Source organism: Pseudorca crassidens, chromosome 16 (genome assembly GCF_039906515.1).
Source record: "Pseudorca crassidens isolate mPseCra1 chromosome 16, mPseCra1.hap1, whole genome shotgun sequence".
In the NCBI taxonomy this organism is placed as follows: Eukaryota; Metazoa; Chordata; class Mammalia; order Artiodactyla; family Delphinidae; genus Pseudorca; species Pseudorca crassidens.
In genome coordinates, this window is record NC_090311.1 from 8,390,197 (window position 1) to 8,417,921 (window position 27,725).

The following is a 27,725-nucleotide window of genomic DNA, read 5'->3' on the forward strand; positions in this document are numbered from 1 at the left end:
GAAGAGAAAACAGAGCCACACAGGGAGAAGGCATGTGATGACTGAGCCAGAGACTGGAATCATGAGGCCACAAGCCAAGGATTGCTGTCAACCGCCAGAAACTGGGAAGATACAAGGAAGGATCTTCTCTGAGAGCCTTGAAAGTGCACGGCCCTGCTGACAGCTTCATTTCAGACTTCTGTCCTTCAGAAATGTGAGAGGAGAAATTTCAAGCTACCTAGTTTATGACACTTTGTTATGGCAGTCCTAGGAAACCAGTACACTAACAGATCCAAAGACGGCATAATGTTCCATAATTATCCTCAATCCTGAGGATGTGCTTTTCATTTACCACTCGCTCCACCCTACCCTCCATTCTCTGTTCCACCATAGTGATAAGGTAATAGCATCATGGCATAAAGTGGGCCTCTTCTCAGAGGTCACCTGGGCCCTAGAAAGTGCTGTCTTTTTGTAACTAGCCCTTTCTACATAACTTGATTGGAGTATCCATCCATCCATCCATCCGTTCATTCCTCACTCATTCATTCATCATCAGACGCTTCAGGAGCACCCGTTCGGAGTCAGGGCCCAAGGATTCTGAGATAAGATGCCACAATTGCTGCTCCCAGAGCTCTCGCTGTCCAGTGGGGGAGGCGTGGCAGCGTCTTTTCCCCAGTGAATCCCTCTCAGTTCAGGGGGCTCCAGGCTTGCTGGCTGCAGCCTGTCCCCCCTGTCGCAGAAGGCATCTTGCCCTTCTGAGTTTAAATAAACGTGTGATTTCTCTTCTTGTCCAACTGCCTGATGTTGATTATCTTAGGAAACTGTATAAACAGCAACACTCTTGAAAATTGTCTTTCCTGACAGTTTCTCCTGTCAGTCAGGCCGCAGATTGGCCCTGGGACTTCCTGGAGAAGGTGCGCCAGCCAAGAAATCAGAGCGTTTCCTGGACTCACGCAAGCAGCGTGGTGGAGATGCTATGCGGTGGGGTTATATGAGGCGGGGCGGCAAGGAAATAAGCATGAATGATGTGCTGCTCCCTCTTCGGAGCCACATGGAGCTGTGGGTTTGATGCTTGCACTGACAGTAACGACCTAAGATCATAATGAGCTCTGCCTGGGGGTCCACGTCTCCCCCTTGCCCCTTTTGGAGTGACCTTGTCATAAGAACAGTCAGATGGCGCTGGACAAGTGCGACTTCTTCTCATTAGGGAGCCAGCTCTTTGCAGAAGGGGTTTGGTGCTGTTTGCATATGGTACCAGGTCATCTGTGCTCAGGGCTCCGTGCTGGGGGTGTCGGGGCTTCGGGAGGTCACAAGGCCACAGTGATGGGCATTTCCTTGGGTGAGGGGCTGGCCTCGTGGCAGGGAAAGAAAGCTCTGTGGTGGCTGCGTTTCTGGTATCCCCCTTAGTCCTCAGAGAGCACTTGGAGGCCAGCAATATTTTTTTTAAATGAGGTGAAATTCACATAACATACAATTAAGCTTTTTTAAAGCATACAGTTCAGTGATAGTATATTCACAAGGTTGTATGATCACTGGCTCTTTCTAGTTTCAGAACTTTGTCATGGACCCAAAACCAGCCTGGACCCACTGAGTAATCACTTCTGGATCCCCCTCCACGGGGTAACCTCTAATCTGCAATGTCTCTATGGATAAAGCGTGTCATGAGACTAGCGATTGTAGATTGCAGTGAGCCCCCTTTCCAGGAAAGACAGCCTTTCCTCTCCCAGCTGAGCACCCGCAAAGCAAGGTCCCAACCCCCAGAGCAGCAAACAGCTTAGCAGAACGGTCCAAGAATGGTGGTGTCCCCTTGGATGTCCAGGAATGGGGTTTGGTCTGCATAGTGTAGTGAGCTGGTCCCGGATTTGGGATGAGAATAGCGAGTGTCCACATCAGTGAGGAGCTGGGAACGTTCAGGTGTGGACTCGTTTCCAGGGCTGCCGTAACTAAGTACCAAAATCCAGGTGGCTTAGGATACAGAAAGTTATTGTCTCACAGTCCTAGAGGTAGAAGTTTGAGATCAAGGTGTAGCAGCGCTGGTTCCTTCTGACGCCATGAGGGAGAGTCTGTTCCGTGCCCCTCCCCCGGCTGCTGGTGGTTTGCTGTCTAACTTTTGACATTCCTCAGCTTGTTAGACGCATCACCCCCATCTCTGCCTTCACTGTCACATGGTGTCCCCTGCGTGCTTCTCTCCATGTTCACATTTCCCCTTTGGATAGACACAGTCATAATGGAATAGGGCCCCCCTAAGGACCTCATGTACACTTCATTAGCTCTGTAAAAACCCTCTCTCCAAATAAGGTCACGTCCTAAGGTCCTGGGGATTAGGACTGCAACATATCTTTTTGGAGGGGGGCCATCATTCAACCCCAAAGAGGCTTAATGAGTAGCCCCGTTGGGACGGAACAGGACTTTGAGTCACCGAATAAGAGACGTAATGTTGGGAGGGCAGTTTTAGACTCCATGTGCCCCGTCTGCAGTTTGTCTATTCCCATTACTAAGGTGTTCCAGAAGGAATCAGCTGGTTTTCAGTACATCTGATATATGAAACCAGCCACATGAAAGGAAGCAGGAGACTGATTCTCCAGAGCTCCATCTGCAAGGATAAAAGCCTTGCAGACTAAATCCGGACTTCTGTTTCAAATGTCGGAAGTCCTACTCAAATTACCTTGGGAGGGGTCGGGGGAGAAGGAAAATTTTCGCTCACAGGAATGAAAATTCCCGGGGTAGATCTGACTCTGGCTTCAGGTAGGAATAGGTCTGCAATCTCAGGGCCTTCTTGTGCAGTCAGGGCTCCTCTCCCACCACCGTGCAGGCAGGAAGCTTGGCCACTAACACCCCAAACTCATCCACCATGTGAGTGACGCCAGCAGGAGACCCTCATGGGGAGGAGCTCTGGGAGGAGTCGTCTCATCAGCCCAGCTTGGATCCTGGGACCATCTCTGAGCCAGTGGCTGTGACCAGAGGACGTGTGTTTTCATTGGCTGAACCTGGATCACACGCCCATACCTGTGAGTGCTGGGCAAGGCTATTCCATTGGAAGCATCTAGAATAGATTCCCCACAGGAGACTGGGATTCTTTTGTCCACCGAAGAGAGAAGGGGACAGTGGGTTTGGCTGACTGACGGGGTGGGTTTGTAGACTATGGGCCCCAGGGAGGCGGGGGGGCGGGGCTTGCTTCTCACTCCTTACCTACAGTGTTGGGGCCCTGATAGGTTCTCAATAAAACTTTATCCAATCAGAATAAGTGGACAAGTTTAGAAGTATTTCTTCGAAAGGTGGAAGACTGAAGGTTGTGAAAATGTTCACCTGTGGTTCTGAGTCAGTTCTGGAACTTGTATGCATACCCTCAAATTGATTAGTCTCAAGGAAGGAAGGATGTTGCCAAACATGGCGATCTTTCTACGTTGAGTTCTGAGTTTGTCTTCAGTCCTTTTTAAGAACCTTGAAGACATAACTTGCGCTTGAAGACAAAAGGGGCTTTTCAAGCAGAGTCTTGTGAAAGGCCCCTGGGACTTGGGGGCGGGGTGTGGAATAGCTCTAAGGAATCAGCAGTGTAAAGTAATTCAGTGTAAAGTAATGTGAAATGTGCTTTACCTTGGCTTTGAAACATACAGGTTTGGAAATCAAAGGGCAGGAGGCTTGCTGGAGGGTACGGTCAGCCTGCACTCCCCAAAGGAGAGAACTTGGAACATAACTGGGGGCCTTTGCTGAACCTGAACTACTTTTGCTTTCTTTCTGGGACAGAATGCCAGTTTGCATTATTTCTTTTTCAATGGTGCTTATTTGTTTCTAATAGTGTTACTGGAAAACCTTCTGTGAATATTAAACACCAAGTCGTTTTTGGTGCGTGGGTCTATATGTGATTTTCAACGTGCCGCATGTGGCCGCAGTTCTCAAGGGTGAAGCCAGTCTTTAAGGGGCCCTCGGCAGGTAGGTTCCAGGTGGCAGTCACGCCGGGTGGCTGTGGATTGCAGACAGGCAGCCAGCTCGCGTGATCGCAGATGTGTGTGATGTGCACCGCGGACCTCAACCCTGCTGGCAGTGCGCTCAGTACTTTAACACGGTGCTTCTCACAGTTGTGGATTTTTTAAAATGTGGATTCGGATTCAGTAGGCGTAGGCTGCGTCTTACAAGCAGCCAGTGTTGCTGGTCTGCGGCCTTGCTTGGTGGCACGAGTTAGGACTCCCTGCTCCTAATACCACTGGGAGCTGGTGTTCGTCCTCCCATCACCCGCCACCACCATCACCTCCAGAATTATCCCTTGAGCCACTTGGATCAGACAGCCGCTATGGTTCCAGCTTTGCTCACGTGGTTCCGGAGTTAGTAGGTTAACTTGTCTGAAGTACCACGTGCTCTCTGCCTTGGGGAGGGGTCTGCGCGGACCGGGATTTCTGGCTGCACGGAGCTGGGGCTGGAGATGGCAAGCCTGGCTGAGGCTCTGGAAGCCTCCGACTCTGTCAGGTCAGGAGAGGGCCCACTGAACGGTCCCTGCCCCCTCATCCCCCTTCCAGCTCTTCCTGTTCCCTTGCCCCTCCTTCCTTCTCAGTGCTCATTGTTTCTGTAGTTGTATAAACGACATCGGCTTATAGGAATTACAGAAAAAAGTCCATTTATCTGGAAGAGAATTAAGTCAAGAGCAGACATCTCCTCCCCAGTCCTCAGGGGTCACCACTGCTAATGCGTCCTGACTATGCCTGTTAGGGTGCTTCGGCCCCAACAACAGAAACCCCAGCTCCCACTGGCTTAGCAGTTCAGGGAATTCTTTATGTCAGGTGATTGGAAGTCCCAAGGGAGGTTGATGGGGATCTAGGGTTGGTTCACTCAGAGGTTCTCTCTGTCCTCTACTCTGGAGAGATTCTCGCTCACTCCTCTGTGCCATTAAAGTCCTTCCCTTCAGTCTGGACCAATAAGAGTGGCCAGGAGTGCTATGTTCTGATTGACTTAGACCAGTCATGTAGGACCCCTGGAGCTTAAGGCATGAGGTCAGTTTCCTAGAAGTGGAGAAGAGGGGATTCCCAAACAACACAGGGCTTCTGTTAGGAAGGGTGAAAGTGGACTGCATGCTGGGCAAGCAAGTGACAGAGTCCACCGCACTTCTGAAAATTTCCATGCAATTGTGATATTCATTCATTCATTCATTCATTCACTTATTCCTTCCTTCATTTAGTGTGACTGTTTGCCAGGCACAAATACTAACAATAAACCAGTGAGGGAGGTACCAGTGTTCCCCTGTTTATGGGTGAAGACACTAAGGAAAAACTCCAGTGACTTATCCAAGGTCACACAGCACACAAGTAGAAGAGATTGGAACCCAGGCATTCTGGCTCCAGGCCCATGCTCTCCCCACTGGGTAGTTCTGACTCTTAAGATGCTTCTTGAAAGTTGGCTCTCTCACCTCTGTGCGAAAGTTAGAAGCTAGAGGTTGAGCTGTGTTCCCACACAAATCAGGCACCTAACACAGCCACCACAAGTAATAGAATAATGTGGATGAATTCAAAACCATATTTCTGTCCCTAGATCCAAATAACTATTATCACCGACGGAATGAAATGACCACCACCGATGACCTGGATTTTAAGCACCACAGCTATAAGGAAATGCGTCAGGTAAGATCCAGGTTTGTCAAAGAGAAATCTCTCCTGTGCCCAGAAGCACATAGGTGTTTGTTTTTGTGCTTTTATGGTTTGTTGAAGCCACAGGAAATGCTTGTAGTTTCGAGGCTGAGAATGCCTTGGGGTTCAGGTGACCAGAGGAAACCTCCCTCGCCAGCAAGTGATTGAAGCAGAATTCGAAGCCAAGCTTTCAGATTTAATACTATACTTCTTCCACCTACGCTGTTGGTGGAAATGTAAATTGGTGACAGCCACTATAGAAAACAGTATGGAGGTTCCTTAAAAAAATAAAAATAGAGCTACCATATGATCCAGCGATCCCATTCCTGGGTATATATCCAGAAAAAAATGAAGACTCTAGTTGGAAAAGATTCATGCACCCAAATGTTCGTAGCCAAGACACGGAAACAACCTAAGTGCCCATCAACAGACGATTGGCTTAAGAAGATGTGGTATATGTATGTACAATGGAATATTAGCCACAAAAAAGAACGAAATATTGCCATTTGCAGCCACGTGGGTGGATCAAGAGAGTCTTATACTTACTGAAGTAAGTCAGGGAAAGACAAATATTATATGACATCACTTACGTGTGGAATCTAAAAAATAATACAAATGAATCTATATACAAAACGGAAACAGACTCACAGACATAGAAAGCAAACTTATGGTTACCAAAGGGGAAAGGGAGAGGGGGAGGGATAAATTAGGAGTATGGGATTAACAGATACAAACTACTATATGTAAAATAGATCAGCAACAAGGATTTACTGGATGGCACAGGGAATTATAGTCAATATTTTGTAGTAGCCTATAATGGAAAATAATGTTCTCTCTCTCTATATAAAACTGAATCACTTTGCTGTACTCCTGAAACTAACACAATATTGTAAATCAACTATACTTCAATTTAAAAAAATACATCGCTGTGTGTTTGAGTGGTATCACTGATTTAAGGACAATAGTCATGTGCAGAGTCGAAGAAGGAAAAGAATCCGGAATAACACTGGTGATAGTAATAGCAGGAAGCTCTCACATATGACCTACATCAATTTCCCTACATTAGGAATTTACCTATGTTAACATGGGCAGTCTCTCTGACCACCCTAGGAGCGCAGGACTGTTGTTGGCCTTGTCTTACTGATGGGGAAACTGAGCCACGAGGGACTGTGTAACACCCCCCTTGTTATTCTGATTCTCTGATTCTCGGTGTTAGAATCACTGGGGGAAATTTGGAAAAATACCTATACTTGAAACCTGCCTCTGGCCAATTAAAGCAGAATCCTGAGGAAAAGGGACTGGGGAATCTAAATTATTTAAAGCTCTCCTTGTGATTCTAATACACAGGCAGGTTTCAGAACAGCTGGTTGATACCTTATGGCTCTCAGTGCTATAGACTGTTAGGAGGAAAAGACGTCCCAGATGAGATTGGCCCCAGATTTAATGACAGAAACCAAGTAATCCTGAGCTATTGACAACATCTGTCTAGTGGGTGCAGAAGGGAGAAGGGACCAAGAGTTTTTTAGGACAGGCTAAAAAAGCAGCCCTGTGCTGAGTGCTTTGCCTGTGTAATCCTGTGCAGCGTTCCCCCCAAGCCTTGTGCTAGAAAGCGCGGGCCAGTGTTGGCAAATGAGAAACCCTTAGACATGTAAGACTCTGTCGGAAGAGAAGGAACAGAGAAATGTACTCACAAATATGTTTAATGAACAAGCATTCACCAGAGGCCAAAATAACATGGCTCAAAGCGAGGGCTCATAGGTGCTGAGGGAGCAGTACCAGCCACGCGGTACAAGGGCACGAGACTTTCCTGAGGTCGGAGCAATGAGGCTTTGCCACGAGGGCTCTCTGCTTCATCCCAGGGAGTCAACAAACCCGGTTAGTCTCCATGTCATTTAATTGGAGATACACACAGCTGCTTCCAGGCACCTGTCGGCACAGACTTAGAGGTGGGATGTGCTAAAGAAATTGCCTCGTGGTCTGTGTTTGGACTTGAGGTCTGTGAGTCATCCCTGCTGCTCTCCACTTCCGGGTGTGTGTGCGACTGCTCGCCGTTCCATTTTATGAAGCACTCGTGTCTTAACACAGCTTTGCTCAGTGGGCATCTCGGGACATCTTTTTGCCCAGAAATTAGGCAAATATCAACTTAGTTGGTGCAGTTAATGTCAAAAGCAATCTATCTAAATGCATTTAAAATGAGCTCACTGCACAGAGAGTGTGGTACCTTTAACTAGTTGTCCCGCATGGAGAATGGAGGTCCTTCTCATATGAGGAGAGCTAATGGATGTGCTTCATTGCCCTGCGGGACTCTGGTCCCCATCACTTGGTAGATGTTAGAGCTAAGAGGAGTCCGAGAAAGCAATGCAGCCCCTGCAGGGGACGCTGGGGGCCCCACTCTGATCTCTCAGGACCCCGCAGCACTCACCTGGAAACTGTTGGAGGTTGGGGGCATCTATCAATCATGAAGAGTGTTCAAGCCAGAAGTGATTTGCCATTTGAACTCCTGGTTCCTGGGGATGGGAAAGAAGCCAGCACTTTTAGCAATTCCCTGTATGGAGTCTGCTAGATTGCTGTAGAAATCTTTCTACTTCAGGGGAAAAAAAAAAATGTTAGTTTATCGAGTATTACGAGAGACATTTACAAACAACACAGAAATGAGAAGCAGATGTGGGAGCAGGAAAAGAAAGCAGAAGAGCCGTTGCTTGGAGGGAAGTCGTGAGAATGTGTGCGACCAGCGCGTGTGAGAATTATTTCTGGAGCACTGATTTATAAGCTGCCGTTCTCCCCGCTGGGGGAGCCCCGGGGGCTCGGGAAGGGGATGGGGGAAGCGGGGGAGGCAGGAGGCCGTTGGGCAAATGCTGATATTATGATGCAGATTGAGTTAATTGTTCTGAGCACTGAAGGCCTCCCCAGCATGAGTCACCATTCATAATTGCTCAGTCATCTCTGTGTCTGCATGTACGTTACCTTTCTCCATCATTTGGGACCGCGAGGGCAGAGACTCTGTCATTTTATCTTAAATCCATAAAGTGTACTGGATAACTGTACTTTTGAGGTTGTTGCAGGGAGATATGTGGGGGACAGGGCCGGTGGTTGGGAAGGGATGGGGTTGCAGATGAGGTCTGCCGTCATCCAGGGCCTGTGGCAGGAAGAGACAGAAGGAAGGGTGGTCCGAGCAGTGAGTACAAGGAGGCAGGACTGTGGAGGCAGGAGGGGACGGCCTGTTTTCTGGGACAGTTGGCAGTGCCAGGAGACGCTTTAGTCTTGAGTCTGAGAATCGGGAGGTCTTTTCCAGGAGCAGAGCTGTGTTTGGGGAGATCCTTCCGGCAGTTGTATGGACAGTAGACTGGTGAGCTCTGTCCCAGGAGAGGGACCTGCCGGGTCTGAAGAAGGATGGGGGGAGGGGTTTCTGAGAGGGACTGACCAGTCCTAGGATTCCCCAATAAGTTGGAGAGAGATAGGGTTCTGGTGTGCTTCCCAGGGCCTGGGACACCGTCCACAGCAGGAGAAAAAGAAGTGGTTTTGGGGAGAGGTTAGAAAGATTGCACTTTGGTTGGGGACCTGCTGTTGTCAGGTGCCCAATGCTCAGGAAATTCTGGTTGGTTGGCTGAGAAGGAGTGTGTGGCATGTGGCGTAGAAAGGAGTCCAGGAGAGACGTGGGTTGGAAGGCAGCCGGCTAGTGGCTTTGATTTCCCGGGCAGCTGAGGATGGTCGTGGGCAGCAGGCAGTGGGGTCGCTGAGCTCCTGACCCTGGGGGTGGACAATGGTGGCAGGAAGCCCGGGCAGGACAGCAGGCTTGTGGATCCAGACAAGCCCAGCTCCGCCCACCACGGGATGCCTCCTACCCTGGCTCTCTTCCTTCCGCCTCCCTCTGGAATTCGTTTTCACTTGATCAGATGCAGTGTCTGTTTCTCAGACAAATGAGTAAAGATGATAGAAGAGGACTTTTTCTCTTCTCCCTTCTTTCTTTTTTTTTTTAACATTTTAATTCATTGGATAAACAATATTGTAACCATATCAAATGCAAACTAAAAGTCTCAAGGTTAATCCTCCATGAACCCAATACCCTAAAGAATCAGTGGTTTTCATTTTCCCCCATTTCTATCCAGGGTTTGCATTTCTGTGTTCACAGAATTCATACGATTTTGATCAGAGGATGGTTACAACTTTGCCCAGATTTTCTCACTTAATATGGGATCATTAGCCATGTCTCATTGCCGTCTTCATAATTGTCCTTGGATGCTGCAGAATATTCCAGTGAGTGGATGCGTCAGTTTTCTCAGCTACCTTTCTGCCCTGGAGCCTTGGATAGCTCCCCACTTGCAGTGACTTGTGTGAGAGGATGAAACCCGCTCCGGCAAGTGTCATCGTGCACGTAATTTTCCTCTGATGTACCGCTCTGATCCGCTGATGTATTGCTCGAAACTGAATTGCTAGGAAAGGGGGCTCTTTCTTCTGTCTCCTTCAGGAGAGGAGGGAAGCAACCGAGCCAGGAATTCAGTAGATCCCAGGATGTGATTTATTCCCACCTCCGAGATGAGGAGACAAGAGTCTTCAGGACGCTGAGAATCTTACAAAACCCACTACTCTCGAGGGCAGTGTTTCTCAGCCATGTTTCCTTACTGGCCCTTTCTAGACGCTTTTCTTAATTACCCATTACAATAAAAACGAAGGAATAAAATTTTGTTAGGTAGGGTTGCACGTTGGAGGGCCACAATGCATGTAATATTTAAGATTTTGAGCCCCTGGAAAACCAGTTTTCACCTCCTTTGGGTGATGTCATCCTTGTTGGGGATGAATATGCTTCCTCAGCAAGGCAGTGAAGAAAATTCTGCCCCTTTCTCTTACTTCAGACATCAAGACTCAAACATTTACCATTAAGACTCAAACTCCAAAAAATCTTCTGACTCTCTTTGGGAATAAGCAAGGTGGCTCACCAGCTGGGTTTTTGAGGGTGCCCACGGCCCCTGGAGAAATCCTTCCCAGCATTGCAGAGGGCCACGGTGCGGAGGGAACTGTCAAGAACCTTCCTAAAGGGAGTCTTCAAATGCCCGTGTTCTGGTTCCTATGCGTGGAAAAGATACTTGTGATACCACAACACCAAGAAGGAAAATGTGACTGGTATAAAAATACTGCCGTGGTGGGTAGAGGATAAAGAGGTGACTCCAATGAGTTATGGCTAAGAATCACCCCGTCCTGAGAGGCTGTATCCCTGGCTAAGTGTGCATCCAGGGAAGATGCTGTTTGTCCTTTTCCAACGTCAAGGTCATGATCCCAGCACAGGGGGCACATTCCTCTGGCAGCTCATCAAAAGGGCAAGGAGGGTAGGCATTAAATGGCAACCCAGCACAGGGGGCACGTTCCTCTGGCAGTGGCTCTGTGTCTGCAGAACTGGTCCTTGATCTGAACGCAGGACAGTGGGTCACCTGCTGATCAGGATTTGCTGAGGGCCACGCTGCTAGTGGAGCGTGTGTGGTCAGCAGGGACTGGTATGAGAGGCCCACATCAGATGGTGCTTGTGCTGTGGCCGTCTACTGGAACAATCCCATGTACAACAGACAAAAGGGGTGGCATTGCTTGTTTCGATCGCTCTGCTGCACCTTCATGGACAGATAAGAACTCAAGAGTCCGAAGCCCCGGCTCCACCTGGTACCAGCTGGGTGACCCTGGGCAAGTCCCTCAATGTCCTTCTGAGCCTCCGTCTCCACAGCTGTAGAATGGGGACAGGCCTCCTTGCTTGTCTGCTTCACTGGGGGTCCTCACGATGAGATTCAGTAGAGAAATAGAACTTACTCTGACCGCGATGGTGAACGTTGCTAGTGACATTATCACCGTGTCTCTTGTTAAAACTTGGCCTACTCCTGTGTGCCTCCGCTTCAGCCCCTCGGTATGTCTCCCTCATGGTGAGAGGTGTGAAGCTACGTTAACCACATGCCTTGCTGGCATGTGGTTTCTCCAGTGATGGTGGGTTTCTGCCTCTTCCCTCTTTGAACAAGAGTCCTTTATAGTCAGCTTTCTCTTTCTCTCGCCTAGGTATTATAACACAAAGTGAGTTATCATAAAGCAAAGCATGTTTCCCCCTCCCAGGAGTGGTGAGAGAATAGACCCTGAATGCCTGAGCAGGGCTGTGGCTGTAACACCTCGTAGGTGTGTCGTAAAAGCAAAGCACCAGCAGCAACAGCTCCATTCCTTTAGAGATGCGCACCGAGGCCCGGGGATCGCCCTCCACCCAGCAGTGCAGAATGCTCTGTTACAAAAGGCAAACCAAGTGCAATGTCACTCCACTCCATCAGAAATTCTACGATACCGATTTACCAGCTCCATAGTTTTGGGTTTTTTTGTTTGTTTGTTTTGGTTTTTTGCGGTACGCGGGCCTCTCACTGCTGTGGCCTCTCCCATTGTGGAGCACAGGCTCCGGACGCGCAGGCTCCGTGGGCGCCCGCCCACACCCCTGGCTGGGATGTCCTCCCTCGCTGCTTCCACAGCACGCAAGCTTCCCTCCTGGTCTCTAACACCCTGTCAGAAGTTATCTCATGAACACACCTGACTCCACCATGGGGAAGCGTGGCTAGTCTGGTGCCTGGCAGAGACAGCCTTTGCATCACAGCTTCTTTCACTTGGGGATGGCTAAACAGTTTCCCCCAGAAAGTCGAGGCCACTTACCCAGCTCACTCACAGGTACCCGTTCAGCGATGAACTCTGGCGGGGGTGTCTCTGTCCTTTGCCCCAGGGCTCCTGTGATGAGCAGACCCTCTTCCCTTCCTTTGGCAGCTGTCTGACAAGCTCGACTGCCCAAGCAAAATTCAGGAAACCACCCGTATATATTTCACTTTCTCGTAGAAGCCTGCGTCCCTCACGCTTTCACTGCACGGCTCCCGTCACCCTGGCCTCCACGCACCCCCTACTTGGCACCAATGAAGTGGCGATGGCACTCCATCTGTTACCTCACTTTGAGTTCCAGGAGGGCGAAGCCGTGTGTGTTCCTTCAGCCTGACATCATAGATTGCTCATTACAGTGTAAGAGAAAAATGATGTTCAGTAATAAATATTTATTTAGGCAAGGGTATAGAGAGAAAAGGCTCAGTCTGTCTAATGAGGGCACAATAAGAAAACAGGAAACCAAGGTGAAAAGGTAATACCTCGTCACCCAGGGAGGTGACACTCCAGCTCAGGGAGGTGAGAAACACAGGCACGAGGTGCTGGAAGACCGGGCAGAGGGGCCACAAGGAGAACACTCCAGGCAGGGGGATAGCACTGGTGTGCAGGAGGGTGGGCGTGTGCAGGGGGCCGTGGGAGAGGGCTGTCTTCTAGAGAGGTCTGCCCTCCGTGCAGCGTGGCCATCCTTGTGTAGGGCCGTAAACCCATCTTGTTTCTCAGTTGATGAAGGTCGTGAACGAAATGTGCTCCAACATCACCAGGATTTACAACATTGGCAAGAGCCACCAGGGCCTGAAGCTGTACGCCGTGGAGATCTCCGACCACCCTGGGGAGCACGAAGTCGGTGAGGCTGCCCCTCTGTAGTGCTTCCGGCCCTTCGAGTCTGCTGCTTTCTTAAAGAGCGAGGCGATGGTCACGAAACAGGGCGGGAGCTGCCCACGCACTCACTCTTACATAGATTCTGCAGATCTTGGTTCTGTGAACCCCTCATTTTATGATGTGGGCTGTCAAATTGCTTAAGAAATACCCTCCTTTTCTCCAAATGGACCGTATTTAATTCTGTTCCCCATCTCTGAGACCGGTCACGCTAACCAAAGAGGAAAATAGCTGGAGATGGTTAGGACAGGGTTTTTTTCCCGGAGAAAATTCTGGACTCCTCGGTCATTAAGGGCTCTAGTTAGAGATGGTTCCCTTAATTTTCTTTTAAATTTCCATCCTATTTTCAAGCATTTCCTGTTTTCAGCCATTTCTCATTCAATCACTCCCAAAACTATGTTCTCCTACAAGTCAGTGGGCAGAGGAGAGGCAGTGGGGTCAGAGATTTTTCTTTCTGGTAAAATTGTGAGCCCTTTAGAAATCCACTGCAAGTTAAATGCAGAGATTTGTCTGATTCTCTCGACTTCAATGTTCATCGGTATTCCAGGAGTTTCTCTCGGGAGTGCCTTTCAAAGGGTAAGGGCTTTATCTGTGGGTGAAATCACATTTCCGCAAAAGCAGTAGCTTGGCCAACAAAAGAGGCAGGAGTGCTGTCAGCTCGCGCCCGCACTGACAAATCCGACGTTGAAAAAGCTGAGCTTTGAAGAGAACAAGCTCAAAGACAGGCCCACTTTACAAAACGGTGTCACTGCTGACTTGCCCTGACACTACTTTCTGCTTGCGTTTATTCATCTCTGTATCTTTATAAAATTGAATACAAAGTTCTTTTAAGAAAAATAATTGCCTCCCCGAAGAGAAAAATAATTGCTCTGGCTTGTGTCTAATTTGTAACTTTTAAACTCTAAACACTGTGTTATTGTATTTGTTCTTGCCAAATAAGGCTAAACATTCCTACCCCGTGGCTGGTATCATTTGAGACTTTTCTACTCATTTTCTTATATATCTGACTATCTGGGAATTAATAAAAATTGTACTGGTATAATTGTGGTTGATTTGAAAGAACAGAGAGGGCTAAAATTGTAAGTTTCTATCATTCAGAGATTTCTTTCCTAATACAATGTGACGAGGACTGTTTTGCTGGGAGCATCCGATATGATCCTCTGTTTTTTCCCATCTTTGAGTAAAGGTGAGCCCGAGTTCCACTACATCGCGGGGGCCCATGGCAACGAGGTGCTGGGCCGGGAGCTGATGCTTCTGCTGATGCAGTTTCTGTGCCAGGAGTACTTGGCCCGGAACTCGCGCATCGTCCGCCTGGTGGAGGAGACCAGGATCCACATCATCCCCTCCCTCAACCCCGACGGCTATGAGAAGGCCTACGAGGGGGTAATGGACCGTTCCTCTCGCCCAGCACAGCAGCTCTCCCCCCTCTCCCCCCCCGCACAATGTGCTGAGCCATGATTGATCTGAACTGCACGTTACCAGCTTTCTTCTTAAGTGTCTTTCCGCTGAGACAAGGAAACCCGCAAGGCTTATGGAAGATGCACGGCAGTAATTGAGAATTATGGGGAGACACTAACAGACTGAAGAAAATGAGCATGAATGATAATATTGTTATATATACGGTGGGAACAATAGGATAGAATAATAATAACACGTAGCATTGATTGAGCACTTAAGGCATGTTCTGACCTTGATTATTACCTACAATCCTCTCATCAGTTCTCTGAGGACAGTTATTTTTATTATTCTGATATATTGTTTATATGTCATGTTCCAATTATGATATAGAATTTATATAGGTTAGAGTTATATAGAGAGTTATGTATAGATTACAGTTAGTATAATGTTGTATTGTGTATTCATAATTATATTCACAGTATCTGGGAATAAAATGGAAAACTATACTTAAAACAATGGTACCTATCAAATGCAAGTTTTACAGTGCAGAGTTTTGGTTGTATTTATTGGTGCAAATGGTTGGTTAGGGATTTGCAGTGCGAAATAGTGAGCCAGAATTGCAGGGAGAAAGCATTTATATGGTGGCGTTTGATTTTTGCACTGACACAGTCTTAGATTCATTACTACTTGGAGTTTCATTCAACCTGTGTAGAAGAGGTGAAGGAAGAGGAGGCAGGGGAGACCTCATACTTTTCTGAGCGCTGCCATGTGGCAGGAATGGTTCTGTGCATTCCCTCTCTGGAGTTGCTTGGCTATATTATCCATCACCCACCAAATATTAACAGATTATTAACCAAATATTCTCCTTTGGATGTCATCTTTGGGTCAGAGGGTGCATAGAGGCCCCAAATGGAGATGGAGACGGAGGTGCCTCATGTATGTGAGAGACAGAATGATCCAGAAGCCTGTGGGTTCCTCATATTCTGAATTTTCTCCCAGGGCTCGGAGCTGGGAGGCTGGTCCCTGGGACGCTGGACCCATGACGGAATAGACATCAACAACAACTTTCCTGACTTAAACACACTGCTCTGGGGGGCAGAGGACCGACAGAACATCCCACGGAAAGTTCCCAATCACTATATTGCAATCCCGGAGTGGTTTCTGTCTGAAAATGCCACGGTGAGTAAAAAGACCCCATAACCTCTAGAGCAGCGGAAGCCAAAGTTAAACCCACCGGTATTTGCAGAGGATATAACGTTTAAGAACAAGACAAAATCATTTTTTCCTTTCATGTTTTCTCCAAAAGTAGGGAAGTGTGCTAGATAATAACTACCTTTTAAATTGAAATTTGAGGAGATTCTTCCTAGAAGAGGAATCATTTAATTAGATTTCTTTGCGGTGCTTCCCGAAAAAACTTTGCCTCAATTGTGCGTGTTTGTTACGGTCATTATAACCCTCATCTTTGGCAGTGCAGTGAAATTGCAGTGAAATTTGTCCTTAAGACCTCACTGATTACTTGAGATATCTTACTTTTATTTTCACAAGTCCCCATGGATTTATTACATGTGGTGCTTCTTTGGAAAGAAAAATGCAATTAGATGAGAAATGTCTCCCCCAAATTTCTTAGGTCTAGTTTTGCAAAAAAGTATCTCGTGGAAGAAATAATTTTCGCCGAATTTCCCATGCCTTTTATTGCCTCCTCTGCCCACTGTAAATGCACTTTACCCTTAGTCTTTTGTCCTATATGTCCTTCAAAAGGTCTGCCTTGATTACTATATGAGTGTTAGGTTTGGGTACACCAACAGAAAAAAACCAAAGTCACAGCAGCTTAACAAGGTAAAAGGTTTTTTTTTCTTTTTTCACATAAGAGAACCCCGGAGGCAGATGGTTCAGGGCCAGCCAAATAGAAGCCCATGAGCATCAGGAACCCACAAGTCATCTTTCTGCCTCCAGATGTTAGCATGTGGACTTTGATTTTTCAAGGTCATAATTCAAGATGGCAGTTCCATCTGGGGCTCCAGCTATCATGTCTTTGAAGGAAAAGGAGAGAAAAGGTTAAAAAAAAGTCTTCCTCTCCGATAAGTCAGTTCACTTTCTAGGCATTCCTAGAATTCCTGCATAATACTTTTGTTTAAATCTTGCCAGAGTTTAGTCAAAACTCGGCATCCACCCCCCAAAGGGAAGGCTGGGAAATGCTATATTTTAGGCAAGCACATTGCAAGATCAAAAAAAGAGAGCTCCAGCTCACAGCACATGTGGGTACCACTTACTGGAGGAGGGCCAGCGTGGTTGCCTCATTTAGTGATGCACAGGATCGTGTTCTCCAGGACCTCAAGAAGCAACCAGTCACATGATGGAGACAGACAGTGGCAATACCATGCCGTTTAGTTAGGATGCCCAAGGGCGCCTTATGGGGGTGGAGAAGTAAAGAATTCTGGCCCTCTGGGTCTTCTGAATCCTTTCTCACATTTCCTAATTCCACCCTACATAATCCCTGCTTTTTTTCCAAGCTAACATACTAGTGACATCTGGCAAGGCTGAGGATTCAAGTGCTGTTATAATTTGGGAACGCTTGGATCAAAATTGGAATATGGTTGCCAGCTTTCTTAGACTTGAGTCTCTGAGAGATAAGTAATTATTTTAGCACAATTATAGAAAGTCCTTGGATTTCAGTCTTTGCTTTAAGTCCAGAATTTAGTTTTTTGAGCTTGTTCTTTAAAAACACAGGGAGAATTACACAAACCTCTCATCACCAATACCTTTCTCAGTTATGGACAGGTTAGATAGATAGGAAATCAGCAAAGACAGAGATTTGAATAACAATTAACAGCCTTGACATAGGGATCTGTAAGAGTTCTACAACCAACAAGTAGAGAATACATATTCTTCTGAGTAATCCCTGGAGAATTTTCAACAATTGATGGTGTTCTTGTCTGTAAAGGAAATCTCAACAAATTTCAGAAAATAGGAGTCAGGCAGACCATGAGTCTCTCACCACTGTGCAATTAAACTAGCAGACAGTAATAAGGTTAGTGAAAACATCACCATGTATTTAGAAAATTTAAAAAAAATAATAAGTAATGGGTCAAAGAAAAAGTTCATACTGGCAACTAAAAAATAAATCAAAGATAATGAGAATACTAAATGTCAAAATTCGTGGAGTATAGCAAAAACAATAGTGCTTTCGGGAATTTATACCTTTGAATGATTATATTCCAAAATAAGAACAGTTGAACATCAACTAACTTAAGAAGCTAGCAAAAGAATAACAAAAGAAACCCCCAAAGTGTAGAAAGACTGTGATTAAAAAGAGCAAAAATCAATGAAATGATAGAAAAAAACCAAAGAAATAATTTGTCTGCAGAAGGAAGTATCTGGTAAAATTTCACAGTCATTTACAATGATTTTTCATGGTGAGGAAAATGATTTTAAAAGGTATTAATTATAAAATAAAAGATTTTAAAATTAATTTTTATTGGAGCATACAGTGTCGTGTTAGTTTCTGCCGTATAGCAAAATGAATCAGCTATACATATACATACATCCCCTCTTTTTTGGATTTCCCACTACAGCCATCAGTAGCCATGTCCCACTCAGGCCTGTTTTTGTAAATGGTGTTTTACTGAAACACAGCCATGTTCATTCACCGGCGTATTGTCCGTGGTGCTGCCCTGCTACAATGGCAGAGTTGAGTAGTTGCCACAGGGACTGCATGGCCCTCAAGGCTTAAACTATTTCCTATCTGGCCCTTAATAGAAAAGTCTGCCGACCCCCGGACTAGAGGCTTGGTCACCTACAGGGTGGATGGTTTTTCTAGGTATGTGTTCCGTCATCAGGAGACACGTTACGTTTGGTTCTCTCTCTTTGTAATTATTGGTGAGCATTAATCCATTGACTGAGCCATTAATTCAGTGGAGTTGCAGAATGTTGATACTCTAATTCTGTCATTCCCTCTTTGTGCATTAACTGGAATGTTCCTAGGAAACGAAACTTCTCTGGGTTTCTCTCTTTTTTGTCCATGATTTCCACAGTGGCCAGTTTTCCCAGGACAGATTTTGAAACTCTATAAATTTTGCTCAGGTGATTCCATAAAATGATTGCTTTTTCAGTTATGTCCCTGTTTGGAAAGCTAGGGAGAGAAAGCAGTTTCCTTCTTATTTTATTTCTCAAATGTGTTTAAATTTGGAACATTCACAGGTGGCAGTGGAGACCAGGGCCGTCATAGCCTGGATGGAAAAGATCCCCTTCGTGCTGGGTGGCAACCTACAGGGTGGGGAGCTGGTGGTGGCCTACCCTTACGACATGGCGAGGTCCACGTGGCAGATGCAGGAGCACACCCCCACACCCGACGACCACGTGTTCCGCTGGCTGGCCTACGCCTACGCCTCCACTCACCGCCTCATGACGGATGCCAGGAGGAGGGTGTGCCACACGGAAGACTTCCAGAAAGAGGATGGGACTGTCAATGGGGCTTCCTGGCACACTGTGGCCGGAAGTAAGTATGACGGTCCTGCTGTCATCATGCGGCCCGATGACAATGGACTGGCTGCTGGACCGGGAGGGAGGACCATCTCCTGCCCAGCCTTCTTTTATCATTGTTACCAGCGTGATAGCTACTGTAGTTCACCATTTATAAGGTGCCAGAGCTCTCTGTAGACTCCTCTTTCATGCTCACAGTAGTCTTTGAAGGGGTGTGGCTTACTCCCTATTTTATAAATGAGATAACTGGGGCTTGGAGACGGGGAGGGATCCGTCCAAGCTCCCAAGGAGCAGAGCTGGGGTCTGTTTGACTCCGTGGTCTGCTCATAGCCACTGAGCTAGTTGGCTGTTACAGGGTCAGAGATGGTAAACGTTCTGTCGGCCCTTGGAGGAGGCGGGGCATTGATCCCACGCTCGAGACTTTTTCCAAATATCCTGTTTCCTGGAGGTCTTCCAGCCACATCAGGGCATCTGGCCAAAGTCCCGTTGTTGTGATTCGGGGAATACAAGGTACTGCTCCCAGCATCCCCTTAGGACACAGAGGCTTCCAGCAGAGACTTTAGGAGTTCCGTTGCAGCAGCCAGATGACCCCGTGGTCCAAGTTGCAGGATAAGCCCTTTGTTTCCTGTGTCAGGGCTGCTCCTGGCCTAGGGCTCCAGAATGAGGATGGCTGAGGATGCCACATTCCCTGAGGTCCCTCTGCATTGGGATGGTAAGACCCCAAACATAACGTTCATTGCTTCTTGTCTTGACTTTGTGAAGGTTGATCAAACCGCTGATGAATTTGAAAAATATCCCGTGTCAAATAGACCTGGGATCAAATTCTAGTTCATCACTTAAATGCTGTGTGACTCTGGGCAAGTTACTTTACCTCTCTGAACGCCCATATTTTCCATTAGTAAAATGGGCTTGAGGATGGTGATGACGATGATGATGATGATGACGATGACGATGATCCCTCTAGGGCTGTTGTGAGGTTGTAGATGGTGGATGTTGTGTTCTGTGTCTTGCTTGTCAGAAACACTCAGTTGTAAGTTCCCACCCCCTACCCTCCCCCCTCTTCCAGTAGCATAGTCACCATGAAACATCTTTTATGAGCATATCCTTAATCTCTATTTTACTGTACTAAGTAACTTTAATATTATTTTCCTTTGCTAGAGGTTCAGCCTTCACATACCTTAGAGGTATGTGACACTCAGGGGAAAAAAAATTAGAAAGGAGTAGACATATATGTTTCCTTGGCCATTTTTAAACACATGCAGAAAGCTTGCCATTTCTTTCTTAGTTAGACACCAAGCAGAGGTGTTTTATTTCTCTCCACCAGGGTTTTGCTCTGTTCAAAGTAAAAAAAAATAAATGCAAATCCCTATCAAGAAAACATCCTGTGGCCAAAAGCATGCTTGCTTTTTCAATTCTAGTCCCAAAAACCTACAATAATCTTTATGTGAAGTATCTGTTTAGGTTTTATGGCTGCTGTGACTAAATTGGGTTCGGACACGGCGGGATTTGCCAGCGGTGGGTCAATAGCAACGTTCTGAAAAGTCGGCTGCCACTTAATCACATCAGCAGCATTTGATTTGTTTCTATCCATTGTATTTTCCATTGTTTCGGGGACTTCTGTGGCAGAGCCATGTGGTGGCTTAAGCCTTTTTAATCATTCTTCCTGCAGGTGGTGTGACGAAGTCTGCAGATTCATTTCTTTGAAGATTAATGAGATGGGATGTCTAATTTCCTTCCCTCCTCTCCTCCCCTCCACTCCTTCTTTCTGTCTGGGTCTTGCGCACTCGTTAGCGGTGCACCGACAGGCCTTAGTTAGTGGGGAGTGGGTAGCTGGGAGCAGGGTCCAGTCTAGCTCAAAAGGCACAGCGTTTGCAGTGTGTGCATTTCAACTCCAAAGGGATGTGAGACCTTCTTTGTGTCGGCTGCTGTCTGGCATCCTCTCCCGCACAAGGAAGGCAGATGTTGTGACAGCGTCGGCCCCACAGAGCCACAGGGTTGCGTGGCCCCGTGTTCCACACTGAAGCCGTGACAAGAGCAGGATTCCAGGCCCAGAGAGAACCCAAAGGAAGAAGCCTCGGCCGGGAAGAGCTATCTGGATCACCCCACACCTCCTGCCCGCACGTTTCACTTTTGAAGCCATTTCTTACGGAGGATTCTCAGCTGCATGACATTCGCTGAAGGGCTGGAATTCAGCGTTAACGATAGCCTGGTGCAAGTTTTCCACCGCTCTCCTGGTGTCTCATTTTGCCAATTCTTCTAGTGCTTCTAGCACTGACTGCAAAATGGCAGACCCGCTCCAGAGTTTTAAATATCACATTTATTTATTTCAGTACTAACAAGGCCTGGAGGTTGGGATAATGAGAATTGTGTGTGTGTGCGGAGAGGTCCGGCCCTCCCGGGAGGGCCTGTCCGTGCTGATCTGTGGGCGCTGCCTGAGGTTCCACGCCTCGGGTTCCACTGAATGAGCTGACCTGGCTTTTTTATTTTTTTTGCTGTACGCGGGCCTCTCACTGTTGTGGCCTCTCCCGTTGCGGAGCACAGGCTCCGGATGCACAGGCTCAGCGGCCATGGCTCACGGGCCCAGCCGCTCCGCGCCATGTGGGATCTTCCCGGACCGGGGCACGAACCCACATCCCCTGCATCGGCAGGCGGACTCTCAACCACTGCGCCACCAGGGAAGCCCTGACCTGGCATTTTTGGCCAACCTTCTTCAGCCAGACAAGGTCCTGTGAGGGGTTTTTCCATTAACTTGACACCGTCCCACTCCTTTTATCCCACTGCTGTCACTCTCCTTATTTGATCACAGATGCGATCAAAGGCCCATGGCTGGTGACCTGTGAATGGTTCGAATCTGGAATCTGGTAGAGAGAGTGACTGTGTATTTTGTACCCTTTTGTCTGTGACTTTATCGATTAGGCAGCAGATCGATACAGAATTGATCTTGACACCCAAAGCTGTGATTTTTAAACAGACATTTGTACTGAGGGATGTATCACTGAACGCTCCGAGGAAGGAGGGAAGAGAGGACGGGTGAGTACCGAGGCTGACGTGCAGGAGGACCTGCTTTTTGTCCCCGGTCAACAGAGAGACCAGCCCAGCCAACTTCCTCTCTCTGTGGCCTTGACCCTCAGAAGCCAGGGCGGGCTTGTTGGTGGTGCCTTCTGCCGGGGGAGTCCTCTTGGCCCTCACACATAACATAGTAGCACTGTGTTCTTGCTATTTCAAATGGTTTCCAAAAATAAAATGTTGGGAAGAGAGCCACTGGACTTTATGCCATCTGACATTCATTTATGCATTTTGGGTACTGTCGTGGGTTGACTGGGACCCCCAAGATATACATCTACTTCCTAATCTTTGGAAGCTGTGAGTGTGACCTTATTTGGAAAACGGGTCTTTGTAGGTGTCATTAAGATAAGCGTTTCAAGATGAGGTCATCTTGAGTTACCCAGATGGGCCCTAAAATCAGTGACAAATGTCCTTAAAAAGGACAGAAGAGGAGAAGACACACACTGAGGAGACAGCCCTGTAAAGACAGAGGCAGAGATGGGAGTGATGCAGCCACCAGCCAAGGAATGCCGGGGGCCACCAGGAACTGAAAGAAACAAGGAAGAGCCTTTGGAGGGGGTGTGGCCTTGCCAACACCTTGATTTTGGACTCCTGGCCTCTAGAACTATGAGAGGATAATTTTCTGTTGTTTTAGACCCCCCAGTTGGTGGTCCTTTGTAACAGCAGCCCTAAGAAACTAATACAGGGACCAAGTCCTGTTGTAGCCATGTCAGGATGCACGAGACTGTCTGCATTCCAGCTGGGTGGTGAGGACATTTGCCCTTCAGTCCCCCAGCAGTGACAAGCAAGGGCTGGGCACACATTACACACACCTGGGTTCAAACCCTGACTGTCCAGACACACGATTCTGGATACATTCCTTAATGCAGTCCTTAACCATTCTCTGCCTCAATTCTCTTATTTGTAAAACTGGGCTATGCTACCTACGTCTCTGCTGGATTTGTGATGAAGACTAAATGAGCTTGGATGCAAAGCGCTAAGGACGGCTTCTGGCTTATGTAAAACACTCGGTAAATGGTGGGATGGATAGTTATGTGTATGAATTAGAATAGACAACTGCAGTTTTTATTCTACAGTTATAGAGCTGTAGCTGAGAGCGGCATGACTCTTGAGCTAAATTTAATTAAACACTAAAAAGCCATACTATTAATTAATGATACCTTTCAAAAGATAAAAAAAAACAAAAAGAAAACAAAAGAGAGGGACTTCCCTGGTGGCACAGTGGTTAAGAATCCACCTGCCAATGCAGGGGACATGGGTTTGAGCCCTGGTCCGGGAAGATCCCACATGCTGCGGAGCAACTAAGCCCGTGAGCCACAACTACTGAAGCCTGCATGCCGCAATTGCTGAAGCCCTCACACCTGGAGCCCGTGCTCCGCAACAAGAGAAGCCACTGCGATGAGAAGCCTACGCACCGCAACGAAGAATAGCCCCCACTCGCTGCAACTAGAGAAAGCCTGCACACAGCAGCAAGGACCCAACACCGCCAATAAATAAATTAATTAATTTAAAAAAAAATTTTTTTTAAAGGAAAAAGAAATGATACCTTTATCCTAAAAATACTATTAAACTGAGTTTAATAAAAGGAAAATAATTTTATCTAAGAAACATTTCAGTCCTCCTTTTGTCAAAGATGTCCTACATATGCCTGTCTTCCCCACGGACTGTTCCGGCTGCATCTTCTCTCTATCTCAACCCCCCATTCTGTCCCCCATCAGTTGCTCTAATTAATTTTTTGTGCAGAGTAGACACTTGATACCTCCTTGTTCAAATGAAGTCCTCTGAATCACATTCTTGAACATTCTTGCTGTCTCCCAGGGCCACTTTGAGCACTGTTCAGTTAAAACGTTGTCTGGTTGGCTCGGCAGGTCTCAACGATTTCAGCTACCTTCACACCAACTGCTTCGAGCTGTCCATCTATGTGGGCTGTGATAAATACCCACATGAGAGCGAGCTGCCTGAGGAGTGGGAGAATAATCGGGAATCCTTAATCGTGTTCATGGAGCAGGTATGACGTGGGCACATGGCCTTGCTGGCGTGTAGCTAGTGAACAAAGCCCTTGAGATGGCCAAAAGCCTGAGATCAAATTAGCGCTTCCTACGGTGGCCATCACCCTGGGCTAGCGACTACAGTGTCTGAAGGAACTGTTGTCTGTGAGCTCTAAGTCAATGTCATTTGCTCCCACTGGTTCATGGTAAGTGAGACTACTTCCAGGGTTCTAGGATGCTGCCCCATGGGGAAGGGGTGTTTGTCCAGCCAGCATACTCAGGCCCCTTGTATTAGTCTGCCAGGGCTGCGTAACAAAATATGCAGGCTGGGGAACTTAAGCAACAGAAATTATGGTTCTCGAGGCTAGAAGTGCAAAATTAAAGTGTCAGCAGGTTGGTTTCATCCTGCAGCCTCTCTCCTTGGCTTGCAGACAGCCACCTCCTCACTGTGTCTGCACATGGTTTTACTCAGTGTGCATACATGCCTGGTGTCCCTGCGTGTCCAAATGTCCTCTTCTTACAAGGACACCAGTCAGATTATAAGGCCCACTCTTAGGGCTTCATCAGCTCTTTAAAGATGCTATCTCCAAATACAGTCACATTCTAAGATACTGGGGGTAAGGACTTCAACATATGGATTTGTGGGGGACACAGTTCAGCCCATAACAGCTCGGAGGCTGAGGAGTCACTGCTGCAGGTGTCGGGTGTCACCTGGGAAGAGTTCCAACAAGTGCCTGCTGAGCTTCTGCTTGTAGCTGGTGAGGAAGTCCTGCCATGTATGCTAGGACCCTCGCACGCCTTCTTTTCCTCCTGCTCTCAGGGATACGCCTGTCCTGTAGCATTGAGCAAACCGGCTCTAGTTTGGTACTAAAACTAACCAAATAACGTCCATGCCCCTACAAGGAATAGACTCCCAGGAACCAGAGAAATAAAAAGAATGTGGAACTTCATATGACTACCGTGACTCACATTCATTAGGAAGTAAGATGCTGAGGCTGTATTGGGAGGTTGCCCTTCTTCCATGGGTTCTCATAGGTGAGTCGGAAGAGGCATTCAGCCAAGGGCTTGGGCTGCCAGCTTCCTGGTACCTGCACCTCCTCATGGTGGCAGAGGTTGGCACTGCGATTTAGCGTCCAAGTCTGATCCATGAGGATCCTGAGAGGGTCAGTGCAGCCCACAGCCCACAGCCCACTTTCCTTGCACAGTAGGGTGTGAACCTGTTCTGCCGTCCTGGGAAGCCATGAGCACACTCTCCATCCCCACTCTGGAATTTTGTAAGGGAAGGCTCATTTTTCATTTCATATATGAACAAAGAGAGAAAAGGCCTTAGTCATTCTAACGTGATGATCCCAGTTTAGCCAAAGAGCCTCCTATGGATAAAATGCCCAGGCATAGCAATATGTATAAAGAATGTCACTGGAAATGATGGTATGTCATCTTGGATCTTCGGATGGGGGAACCTGAGGCACGAGGCTCAAGAGTTGGTGTGTGTCATGTGACACAGCTCATCAGTGGAAGGGCCCTGCGGATGAACTGTACTTTACAGGGATGCTTTTGAGTCTTTTCTCTCCTCTTTGACTCTTTTTTTTTTTTTGCGGTACGCGGGCCTCTCTCTGTTGTGGCCTCTCCCATTGCAGAGCACAGGCTCTGGACACACAGGTTCAGCGGCCATGGCTCACGGGCTCAGCCGCTCCGCGGCATGTGGGATCTTCCCGGACCGGGGCACGAACCCGTGTCCCCTGCATCGGCAGGCGGACTCTCAACCGCTGCGCCACCAGGGAAGCCCCTCTTTGACTCTTAAAGTCTATGTGTTAAGTCTGTAGAGTCCAGGAAAGTCAAAATAAATGTGCCTATAAAAATTAAATTCCATTTTTACTGGATGTGTCTTTTATGAACCATCTCAGATCCTAATATTTTCTAAACCTCTGGAATATTTTAACTCCAGTGGAAGACTTTCCAGTAGATGGACCCAAAAGGAATACAGAAATTTACACACCAAATCCATGCCGAGCCGGGGAGCTTTTGAGCCAGACGTAGCTTTGTGGGGGGCTCTTGGCGGCACTGGGCTAGGTTTCTGGCCCTCTTGGCCGTGCCGGTTGATCGGTGAGCTCATCTGCTTCTCCTGTTTGTCGAGCAGGTTCATCGGGGCATCAAAGGCCTGGTGAGGGATTTGCACGGAAAAGGAATTCCAAATGCTGTTATCTCCGTAGAGGGCGTTAACCATGACATCCGAACAGGTAACTACAAATAATGTGTCAATTCGTAGGTCCTGGGTAGTAGGATGTGGGCCACTGGAGAGTGTGGGGGGCAGGGCATCATTCAACCCAGGGCAGGTCCCGCCCAGGTGTAGCAAACAGGGTCATCATCAGCAAGAGGAAGGAAACCGTGATTTCCATAAAAGAGATCTCTTCAGCCTGCAGACACACTTGAACTGGGAGAAACAAGACTTGACACTAACTTGGCCTGACCTGCGCCTGGGGATCTAAGAGCTTCCTTGTGCCGGGGTGGCCAGCCGCACTGGATGTTATGTGGCGTTTCCCAGATGCACAGAGAGAGGCTGAGCTGGGATTGAGGCAAGAGCTTGAGACTCTCAACGTGGTCCCCCTTGCCTTGCCCCACGCTGTTCCCCCTGAACAAGAGAAGGGCCGCTTTCTCCGCTGGCTGGTCACATGCATGAAGACACCCTGTCCTCCCCCAAGTGATCCCTTTTGACCTGTGAGGAAGCAGAGGCTCTAGGACATTAGGATGGGGGTGGGGCTGAGATTCACACCTGGCCCAGGTGTTCTTCAATACCAGGCTACCTGCTCACGTGCCTAGCAGAGAAGGACAATTATTCTGTAAATGGATGAAATGCCACAAAACAGTAGACTGTGGTGTGATGCCCTGAATCGCCTTCTTTCAAGGTAGTTGCCTGTTTCTTCATGCAGCCATATTTCCTGAGCGTCCACTTGTCCTCCAGGGTCTTATAGCCACTGACCACAAGGCTGCACACTGGGTAGCATGGCATTTGGTACATAGTTGCCCCACATAGGCAGGCATACACTGATCCATTCACTCATTCACTTATTCACTTATTCATTCATTAATTCAACAAATGCAGATTGTAAGCTTGTCACGGGCCAGACCTGCAAGGTGCAGGTGATCACTGTGGATGAAAGGGGCTATTTGATCTGGTTCTGCGTAGGCCTTGTATTTTAAACATTATTAATGAGTGCCTGTAAAAGAGCCTGAAACATTCCTTGGACTGTTAGTCTTTTGTAGGCAATGTGAGAAAATAAGAGTTTTAAACAGAGTGGGAGATAAAATGTCCCCAGGGGCCCACAAGCCAGCAGAGAGAGCTTTGCCTAATGGGCTCGGAATTTCAAAGCCCTTGTAATCAAGGAGACAGTTTTGATGAGCTAATGGAAAATGCAGCTCCATCTCCCTTCGTTCCCCACAAAATAATCTCCCAGCATGTTCGCATCACAGAGGAATCCCGTGTGTCACGGATGGTTCTTTATTGCGTTGCTTTCGGGGTCCTTCGTTGCTCCACATAAGCTCTGAATTTGCCTTGATTTCTGTCTGAGGCTTATGTGATCTGACAAGTTTTATTCCAGGAGGGATTTTGCATAAAATAAACAGGGATATTAAGTGGGATTCCACAGGGAGAGAAGCTAGTAAGGATGCTTTCTAA

General features: G+C 47.5%; 1 protein-coding gene across 6 annotated transcripts in view; it reads left to right on the forward strand.

Annotated features, from left to right (window-relative positions):
* The window catches only part of CPXM2 (carboxypeptidase X, M14 family member 2), a 154,157-nt gene that overhangs the window by 89,029 nt on the left and 37,403 nt on the right, over nt 1–27,725 (forward strand). For 5 of the 6 annotated variants that reach the window (XM_067709128.1, XM_067709127.1, XM_067709129.1 and 2 more), the window contains exons 7-13: nt 5,497–5,585; nt 12,966–13,089; nt 14,308–14,504; nt 15,519–15,698; nt 18,717–19,014; nt 23,933–24,072; nt 26,190–26,289. In XM_067709128.1, coding sequence (XP_067565229.1) covers nt 5,497–5,585; nt 12,966–13,089; nt 14,308–14,504; nt 15,519–15,698; nt 18,717–19,014; nt 23,933–24,072; nt 26,190–26,289 — 1,128 coding nt within the window. The remainder of the gene's footprint in view (nt 1–5,496; nt 5,586–12,965; nt 13,090–14,307; nt 14,505–15,518; nt 15,699–18,716; nt 19,015–23,932; nt 24,073–26,189; nt 26,290–27,725) is intronic. The other variant, XM_067709131.1, reaches the window with a different exon arrangement.